Here is a 10,544-nt window from a genome sequence, read left to right as displayed (position 1 = left end):
ACAGAAAGGGTCACGGCAGACTCTACCTGCTCAGGAGGCTCAAGAGGGCCTTTTGAGTCCATGAGACATTTCCTAGGACCTTTTTCAACTCTGTAGTAGCATCAGCCATCTTCTTCGGAGTGGCCTGCTGGGGGAGTAGTATACCAGCCAAAGACAGAAATAGATTTACCAGGCTGATCAGAAGGGCCAGCTCTGTCCTGGGGACCCCCTGGACCCAGTACAGGAGGTGGGTGACAGAAGGATATTGTCCGTGGCGAGCTCCATGCTGGAGAATAACTCTCATCCCATGTATGAGACCGTGATTGTTCTGGGCAGTACTGTCAGTGACCGACTGCTTCACCCCAAGTGTGAGAAGGAGCGTTATCGGAGGTCCTTCCTTCCAACTGCAGTCAGACTGTATAGTCAACATCAGGCTAAGCACACAGAGAACTAAATGATCTTGAAGTTTTTCTTTTTCTTGTTATGACTCCTAGTATCTATCTTTTTATCTGCTATTCTGAGCTTTGTATGTGTTTTTTCTTGTATTATTATTGTATTATCCATACTGCTATAACACACTGAATTATCCCATGGTGAAACTATTAAAGGATTATCTTATCTTATTTTATCTTATTTTAGAAATAATGAGGCAAGAATATAAGGTCATCAGTCAGGATTTGGCCCTCAAGCTGATATCCAGCATGTCATGGCAAAAGCAGAAGCGTTGAAATATAAGGGTTGATACTTTAAATATTAAGTTCTTCTGTAAACTTAATATACTTGTCTGTAAAAGTAAAAAAAAAAAAAAATAACGATGAAATACTAATAATCATTTTTCGCTATGCCATTGAAAGATCGGACTAAAAGATCTAAAACCAGTGAAGCAACAAACTTTCTAAAGAAAACTAAATTTGTGTCAGTCTCAAAACTTTTGGCCATTATTAAATAAGCATGGAACTGCAGTAACACAGCATGGCCACTTCACGGAGAATGTTAACTGCTGGGAACAACAAATCTGTGGAGGGTCCATGTCAATATGATATTAATGCCCTATACTTCGGATAGGTCATCAATATCACTTGCCCAGAAAACTTCTTTAAAGGGGCTCTATCATTGGGAAAAGTCATTTTAACTAAGCACAAACTTGCATAGGCTTTAGAAAGTCTATTCCACACATACCTTTTGTTAGGAGTATTTAGGTTCATTACTTTCTATTTTTCTTACCTGGGGAGTTTTTGGCTGCGCAGTGTCTGGGGTGGCATCCTGGCGCTGCGGGGTTGTCCTGTCGTGGGTATTGGTGCACACCTTCTGACTTGCACGCGCGCACTGCTGGTAGGCAGCTTTATTTCCTGGTTGATTAGTCTGTCCTCCCATTTGCACCTGGGAGGAGTGGTCTCTACTCTGTATTTAAACCCATGCCTCCCATGGTTCTGTGCTGAGTGTCGCTTTTACAGAGCTAGGCCTTAGCAGGAGGAGTTGGTGGTTATCTTGGATAGAGGAAGTTCCGTGGTTGGTTTTTGGGAGGTTTGGGTGAACAAGTTGGTGTGTGTGTTTTCCCTTCTGTGTTCACCAATCCTCCCTCTGTGTATAATTGACTGTGTGAGTGAATTGCCTTATCCTTTGATTTCTACTCAGTTTCCCTGTGTTTGTTTCCTAGTGTAAGGTTCCTTCCCATATTGGTTTGGGGGAATCCTTTCCCACATTTTTCCTGTGTGCTGCTTGTGTTGTTAGTCAGCGTACACCCTTGTCAGTCCCTGTCAGTAGCAGCTTCACTTGTTCGTTAGGGGTGACCCCCTTTAGTCTCCAGTCCCTAGAGATCTTATAGGGCATTCCTTCTCCCACTTCCCTCTAGGCCTACGGTATCAGTGAGAGAGGAGCTGTCGGGGTCAGGCGTAGCCTGAGAACAGCCGACCCACACCCGTGAGGCAGGGACCGGGATAGCTAGTGGGAGTAGTGCAGGGCGAGATTCCCTACTGCTATTCCTTAGCCCCGTTGCAGCTACCTGGACTGACATAACACCTTTTGTATGCAAATCCCCTCAGTAGTTTCTGAATGAAGCCTTTTTTATTCATATGCTAATTAGCCTCCAGCATGCACAGGAAGTTCTCAGCGAGCACTGTCTGCTATGTGCACTGCACAGGCTGCTGCTGATGACTCATCTCTCTGTTCTCACACAAATAGCAGACAGTGCTTGCTGAGACTTCCGGGTGCTCGCTGAAACCCAATTAGCATATGAATAAAAATGGACTCATTCAAAAACTACTGAGGTGATTTAAATACAAAAGGTATGTGTGGAATAGCCTAATAAAGGCTATTGCAATCTAAAGACTATGCAAGTATGTGCTTAGTTAAAAATTACTTTTCCCAATGATAGAGCCCCTTTAAGCAAACAGCTCCTACTGTTGATCACAACTACTGTGACTTTGAGATAACCATGACAGAACTATATATTATGGAGTCATATCATAGCACCATAAAGGGAGTCTACAACCAAATTTGTCTCTATGCAACTAAAACTTGTAAGTTTCTTAAACCCACCTCCTGTCTATCCACACCAGTCCCGTTCTCCTTTTCTTACTTGTGTGCAGCTCTCAGTCTCTGTTCGCCTTCCTCAACCACCTTAACCCATCTTGTGCTTCAGCGCAACAAATTAGACGTTCTCACAAATTACTTAACCATCTGCTGCCTCTGCTACTAGCTGCAGGAGACATCTCTCCAAACCCTGGTCCTCCTTCTTCTGCTAACCTCAACTCCATATCTGTCTCACCAAGAAACCCTGCTAACCTTATGAATAGTCACTGTCTGCCATCTTCTCTCCCACCGTCTTTTTCTCTTGTGCACTCTGGAAATCCGTTCAGTCTGCCACAAACTTGACATTATTCACGATCTCTTAAATCCAAAGTCCTTTAACTTGTTGGATTTAACAGAAACATGGATTAAATAGTCTGATACACCTTCCCCTGCTGCTTGGTGTTATGTTGGTCTACAATTTTCACACACCTTTAGTCTGAGTACAGACAGGGGGGATGGGTAGGCATCCTTCGGGCCCCTTCACATTACGGATACGCTGCCTGATTCTGAACGTTAAAACACGTTCAGAATCAGCGCGTATAAAGCAGATCCCATTAATTTCAATTGGAGCCAGCATACGAGCGCTCCCCATTGAAATGAATGGGCTGCTTTTTTCTCTACAAGCGCTCCCATTGAAGTGAATGGGAAGCGCTCGCGTGTACGGCTCGGAATGAGCCGAGCGCCGGGCCCCTTCACACGGCGAGCCGTACACGCGAGCGCTTCCCATTCACTTCAATGGGAGCACTTGTAGAGAAAAAAGCAGCCCATTCATTTCAATGGGAAGCGCTCGTATGCCGGCTCCCATTGAAATGAATGGGATCTGCTTTATACGCGCTGATTCTGAACGTGTTTTAACGTTCAGAATCAGGCAGCATATCTGTAGTGTGAAGGGGCATTACAAAAAAAAACTCTTTTCAGGTCATTCCCCCAGTACCACAACTCTCCTTTCCCTCTTTTAAGGTCAACATTAACAAGCTTTTCTTCCTCTCCTTGCGAATAGGTGTCATCTACTGTCTCCCTGGCTTTCCTAGCAGTTCTTAGATCACTTAGCTTCATGTCTTCCCAATTCATTATCCTGTGAAATTCCTACCCTTATTATGAGTGATTTTAACATTTCCATCTGCTTCTTGTCTTATATCACCAACTGCCTCTTTTTGTCTCTCATAGATTACTACTGTATTTCTCCCACACACAAATGGTAATATCCTGATCTGGTCTTCTTATGGCTCTGTTCTGTCTCTGACTTTACTAACTCTTACTTACCAGTTTCCAACCACAGCCATCTTTCTTTTACTATTAAAGGCTCTTGTCCTTCTCAAAACACACCAATTTACAGTGCATACAGGAACTAACATGCTATAAATACACCACCTCTCATACAGAAGTCACTGTTTCCCATCTCTTTTCTCTCCTGCCCTGTCCTCTCCTGTCCTGATCTCCACCAAGAATGACAACGAGACTCTCAAAGCCATCTTGGATAAAGCAGCACCTTTGTCCCTCCAACCCTTCCAACACAGGCAACCTTACGACACTCTTCAAACATGTTTTCTTCAACGGTGCTCAAGGAGTGCTGAACGTCTGTGGAGAAAATCAAAGACATCTGCAGATTTTCGTCACTTCGGATTTATGCTCAAAGCTTATAACTCCCCTCTTCACCTCACCAAACAAACCTAATTTACTGCTAGCACCTTCACTTCTCTCTCTAGTATCCCTAAACAACTCTTAGATACCTTCTACTTCCTCCATACGCCAAAGGTGCAGGCACATGTCACATACCTCAGTGCTTAAGACATTTTCTTGTTGCTTGGGACTGGTGGGGGCTAGAGAAAAAATCCAACATTGCTGGAATCAGTAGCGCATCACCTATTAACAGACGCTAAGAACTTGAATTTATGGAGGTAGTAAAAATTCCTCTTTAAAACTTTGGAGTTGATGAAGAAATTTAGATAAACAAAACACCAAAATGGGTTACAGTGTATGATGTATGTCATTGGGCTCATGCCCTCATTAAAGTCAATGGGACTACGCAATGTTAATATAATTTTAATTCATGGCCATAAATAACAGAAATATAAATAAGCCCTAAAATGCTGTCCCAGGAAATAAGCAGATGAGGAAGTTCTCAAATACTGCCCAAAATAACAAAAACAACATAGCAACAAAAGCATGTGATGTTATTAGCATGCAGAACCAAATCATATAATAGTAATAATAATTTGATTAATAATAATAATAATAATAATAAATGGAATAATGCATTGATAAGAGTAGTAGTATTCCTACTACTACTGCTAGTATTATTAATATTCAGCTGAAGGAAAGCCGATCCTCCTTGGACTCTCACTTGAAGGTCAGATCCATTTGCTGATGTTATTGTTTGGCAAGTCCTGCCTAATGTATAATAATAAATGGACTGCAATTATGGAGCTAAGAAAAGCTGAAGCCTAGTAGGAAGCAGCAGAGAGCTGCAGCAGTGGGGGCTGGTGGAGGAGATGACTCCAGCACAAGGACTGGCACAGAGCTCACTGCTGCAGCAGAGCCACACAGGAGAGGTCACCATGGGCATGTCACCTATCATTACTGGAGCCCCATAGGGGTGAGCACTGGGAAGCAGTGCAGTGGGCTGGGCAGATCCTGGTGCACACCACTGGGTGTCACTCTGAAGAACCCCAGCATAACATCCGGGTGTCCAGTCACTGCTCTCCTGTGTGTACACCTGTGCCTGCGCACTGTATGAGGTGTCCTAGCTGCCCCACTAGCTGGGTGCCCCAGGGGCGGTGTGGGTGCGCCTGCATGCCGCTGCTGACTGCAGAGAGTCGGCTCCAGTTCCAGCGATGATCAGCAGAGTGAAAGCTGCTGTAACCGGGCTGTTGGGGGGGTCTCTGTCCAGCAAGCAAACTGCCTTGCCCGCCTCCTGTACCCTTGAGAAGGAGAAGGAGGAGACCCCAATCTCTCCTGTTGCCAAACCTCAGCCCCCCTGTCGCCCCCCCTTCCTGAAGTTATCGCCAGAGGAGTTCCAGAAATCGGGCGATCACAATGCCAGGATCGTGCTGACCCTGAAGAGCCCGGAGGAGCTGCACTGGGGGACAGGCTATGCAGAGTGAGTACACGATGGTATATGGCAGCGATATGTACAGTATACTGTATAGAGAGTGTTTGCAGCACATATGCTAGCAGCTAATGGACAGATAAATCGTGTGTGTGTGTGTGTGTGTGTGTGTGTGTGTGTGTGTGTGTGTGTGTGTGTGTGTGTGTGTGTGTGTGTGCCCATACACACACACTTATATTATAGGAGGGCAGCCTCTCAGAAACCACATTGGCTATCTAGGGTGGCATCATTTGGTGTTATTTGTCTCATATGCTGTAAGGTTAATATTAGTTCTGTTTCTTTAAATATTATTATTTTTTACAAACTTTTATTTATTAGAGCTTTGAACATTGGAAAGTTTGAAAACTTTTTAGTATACTTTGTTTTCAGGTCCCCCTAGTCTTTGCTGTCTGTGGGTGCAAACATCTATTGCTTCCATACAGAGCCTGCACCTGAATGTTTCCAGTGCCAGCTTCTAGAATGAAGACTGATATATTCTGCAGGCCAGGGAGCTTTCTGCTGCTGGCCTATTTAGATTGCATACACTGATATCTACCTGAGCAGGTCTACATCTCCACACTTCTTAGCCTCTGTATATACACAAGAGTGTTTCTGTCTCCTAAAAGCAAACAGAGATCAAGTCACAGCAAGGAGATTATCTCAAGAAGGGATGATCAAAACTAATGTTTCCCATGGCAATCTGCTTTCCTGCTTGTAGTTTGTCTTTGCATTAAATTTACTAAGTATTCCCCAGAGTTTATCAGGTCCCCCTTTATGAAGTCTAATAGGACAGACCAGGTTGTCTTCAAAAAATTGGAAAACCCGTCTAAAACCTATTTATGTTTGTGTAGATTATAATAATAATAATAATACTCATAATAAATGTTATTTATATAGCGCCAACATATTCCGCAGCGCTGTACAATTTGTAGGGTTCAAATACAGACAGAAAGATACATTACAAAGAAAGTCATTTCACACAATGGGACTGAGGGCCCTGCCCGTAAGAGCTTACAATCTATGATTAGAATCTGCAACTGTGCAAGAAATGTGAACCTATGACAAAGTATCCTATAGCTAGGTGTTACTAAGGCAAAGTTCACAACTGTATTGAATTTTACGTTTTTTAACAAATCTGCTCAAATATACAGAAGACTTGTTCTCCTACTTCTTCAGCCTTATATATCCATAGACTGTTGCTAATCCACTGAATTAACTATCACCCCCCCCATTCCAAACACACAAAATGGATACAAATGGAGTATGATCTGAATTCAGTGTAAAAAGTGGTTTTGTCCTATTCATCAGGTATCTGTTTGAGCAGATAAAAAGTCCTCTTCAATCTATTCCACATCAAAGAAACAGAAAACATGGGAATGGATGTAAAATGATGACAAATGTTGAAAATCACCAATTGAAATTGGAGGGTTTAATCAAATTCATTTTTCTCCATTTTTCTGTTCCTCTGATACTACAGACTACAAGCAGATGTGAAGCTGGCCTCTTACAGATTTTTGCTCAGCTTTGTTCCACTTTCATTAGTATATTCGCTGGTAAATGACAGAAGGTGAATCACAATTATGAGTTATAGTAAGTTTGGAACAAAATTGGACAATGTAGTGGGTAGAAAGTAGCCAGTGCAGGGAGAAAAATGACATCATCAGATAATCAAATTGTGATCAGTGGAAATATAGACACCAATCGGATAGTAAACCCCTTTGGTTTGCATTGGTTCTTCTTGGGTCTTCTCTCTAGGGCCCATTTTCAGTTTTTTGAGGAGAGCCGACATTGACACATGTGCATATTTTAGGGGACTGTTCCTTGTGACATGTCATGGCCTTTTTTGTATATTTTGCTCTGATTATTGTAGTATATAGAGTTTCATACTTTGTATCATCTCCCAGGTAAAAATAGGCAATGTCACCTCTTGCTATAAAACATGATCAGTCAATAATTTGTAATCCAATACATTCAAGTTACCTGAGCTTGGACTCTAAATATATTTGCCTTGCATCAAGTAAAAATGCAGGTGCTATTGTTTGTGGAGTTGTTACTTATTAATACAGGCACTGTGGTAAGTCATGCTACAGAGGTCTAATATGTCATACATGAAGTCCCTCAGAGTTAGGTTAGAGCTACTCAGTGATTTTGGCAAAATAGCGACCTTTGCTCCTTTTAATCCATTTTGCCTTGTGACTCCTTCACTCATGCAGTACCATGACCGTGACTTCAAGTCACAAAAAATGTGTGCAATGTTTGGGGTCGTAGTATGACTCCATGTACTAAAATGAGTGAAGGACTTGGTGATCTTTGGTCGCACGACAGGAGTTGCAGCTAAAGTCACCTTGTAGCACTAGACTTAGTTATCATGTCTTATTAATGACTAGGTTCATTAATAGACCAACGATGAAGATGGAGTGCCATTATCAGAGGATGGTATAAATGATTCTCCAAACTCAGCATCTCCTGACTCGGGTTGAGCCGATCTTGAGATTTCAGGATCGTTTTTAAAACCCGATTTCCGATCATTTTCCATCCGAACCTGATCCCGATCCCATTTCCGATCCTAATGTAAGTCAATGGGATTTGTTACTGATCGAAAATCGTTATTTAAAAACAATCCTGTTCACTACACAGCGTGGAATTCAAAAATTGAACACTTCAATATTTGGACTCCACGCTGTGTAGTGATTAAAAAATCCCCCGGCTACTTAAGTCCTCCCTGCTGTCCCCTTACCTGCACAGATCCCCTGCCGCTCCACACTGCTCTTGCTCCTCTTCTTTCTAATTCACATGTCTGCAGAGCACGTAGGCTAGTGTTACTGATGCTGGGAGTAAGCGGGGCTTGTTGTGGCATGCACGGGGGCAAGCACGGCGCTCTGCAGGCATGCACAGTAGAAAGAAAATGAACGAGAGCAGCGTGGAGCGGCAGGTGCAGTGCTTCTGTGCAGGTAAGTTGAGCATGAAATTTCCTCGATCGCCGATCGGGATCTGATGTTTTCCGATCCCAATCGCTCAACCCTACTCCTGACCTATCCTATGATATTCTCATGTAGCATTTTGTAGGCAGTGGCATATTAAAGAGTTTTCTGGGACTTTTAAATTGATGACCAATTGATTATCAATTGAAGGTCCGTAGGGGTCCGACAAGTGATTACAGCCTCTTCAAACAGCTGATCTGCCCAGAGCCTGGGTGTCAGACCTTTGGCAATCTTTAATTGATAGCTTAGCCTAAGGATAGGTCAGAAATTATTTAGCCTGGAAAACTCCTTGAGGCTAATGCAGCGTTCTCACACCGGTTTTATTGCACGGACCCAAATTCCTGCATTTCTGACTTTTTGTCTGTGCAAAAACCCCAATTTGACCGTGGAGAGGCTGCATACGTACACCATCGGTTTCCTTTAAAAACCCATTGAAATGAATGTTTTTTTTAAACTGACCACCGGCAAGCCGCCACTATATAGTTTTTTCTGGAGATTTAGATGGAAACACAAAGGGCAGTCAGCGGCGAATGTATGAACACCGCATAAGGCTCAACACAGCGAACTGCAGGTCAAAAACATTGCACAAAAAAAACTAATTAGTTTTTTTCTTCCGCATTTTTATTGTATTTTTGTTGCGTTTTTACTTTCCTTATTAAATCCATAGGTAAAACGCTAACATTTCTGCAGCTAAAATGACATGTTGTGTTTTTCCACAACCTGTCGATGAAAGTTTATCATGTTTCTCTCCAGCAATGTTAGAATCTTTCATGTGTCCATACGCCCAATTTGGATTCTTTGCATAGTACCCCCCACGCCCTAAGCCTTTGGGGCCATTCTTCATCATCTTGTTTGCTAACATTGCAGTTCCACTATAGAGGGAAGTTCTACATAGGTTTGTACCACCATAGCTAAAATATATGGAACCAACCAGGTTTGTGTGTATACCCTTAATCTGAGTACAGGTTACCTTGCAGTGTAACAAACAATATTGCGCAACATAAAAATGGAAATAGTCTTTAAAGGAGCTCTATCATTGGGAAATGTCATTTTTAGATAAGCACATCCTTGCATAGCCTTTAGAAAGGCTATTTCACACCTATCTTTAGTATGTAAATTGCCTCATAGATTTTGAATGAGCCCGTTTTTATTCATATGTTGATGAGCTAAGACCGTGCGCCGGAAGTGTCGGTGTGCACTGTCTGCTCTGTGTATGCACAGCAGAGATGAGTCATCAGCTCAGCAGCCTCTGCTATACATACACAGAGCAGACAGTGCACACAGACACTTCCGGTGCACTGTTTAAGCTCATTAGGATATGAATATAAACAGGCTTATTCAACATCTACTGAGGCAATTTACATACTAAAGGTATGTGTGAAATAGCCTTTCTAAAGGCTATGCAAGGATGTGCTTCTCTAAAAATTACATTTCCAAATGATAAAGTCCCTTTAAATCAAATATGTCCCACATAATATCTCTAAATAGCAAATGTTTACTACATTTTCATTATGCACGCATCATGAGCATCGCTGGCACCTGAACAAGGGACTCACAAAACAATCCCTTATTCTGAAGACTGCAGTTGTAGCCAAAAGTATTTCTGAGACCATATCCAAAATTCCACCGTCATCTAGAACTCAGCAGTTCACTATTGTGGTGCTTAGTGTGGATGTCTGAGCAGCCATAACTGTATAATCAGGGTTTCCATACACTCTGACATCACTCACAGAGAGGGGACAAACAGGGATGTTTGTTCTACATAACACAGTGAGGCCTAATAGGAAAAATACAGGTTACAATATTAGTGGGCTCTAGGACGAAAATTGTGGAAACCATTGTAAGGCCTCATTCACATCTGGTTTGGGTTTCTGTTCGGGGAGTCCACTTGGGGACCCCCCTGAACGGAAATCTATATGCATTAA

General features: G+C 42.5%; 1 protein-coding gene across 1 annotated transcript in view; it reads left to right on the top strand.

Annotated features, from left to right (window-relative positions):
* The first annotated feature begins 5,045 nt into the window (after positions 1-5,045).
* The window catches only part of PPM1J (protein phosphatase, Mg2+/Mn2+ dependent 1J), a 44,757-nt gene continuing 39,258 nt past the window's right edge, over positions 5,046-10,544 (top strand). The window contains exon 1 of the mRNA XM_075264065.1: positions 5,046-5,650. Within this exon, the coding sequence (XP_075120166.1) occupies positions 5,385-5,650 (266 nt within the window). The 5' untranslated portion in view covers positions 5,046-5,384. The remainder of the gene's footprint in view (positions 5,651-10,544) is intronic.

Source organism: Leptodactylus fuscus, chromosome 2, assembly GCF_031893055.1.
Source record: "Leptodactylus fuscus isolate aLepFus1 chromosome 2, aLepFus1.hap2, whole genome shotgun sequence".
Classification (NCBI taxonomy): Eukaryota; Metazoa; Chordata; class Amphibia; order Anura; family Leptodactylidae; genus Leptodactylus; species Leptodactylus fuscus.
Note: the sequence above shows the minus strand (reverse complement) of the source record. Positions and strands in the feature narration are given on the sequence as shown.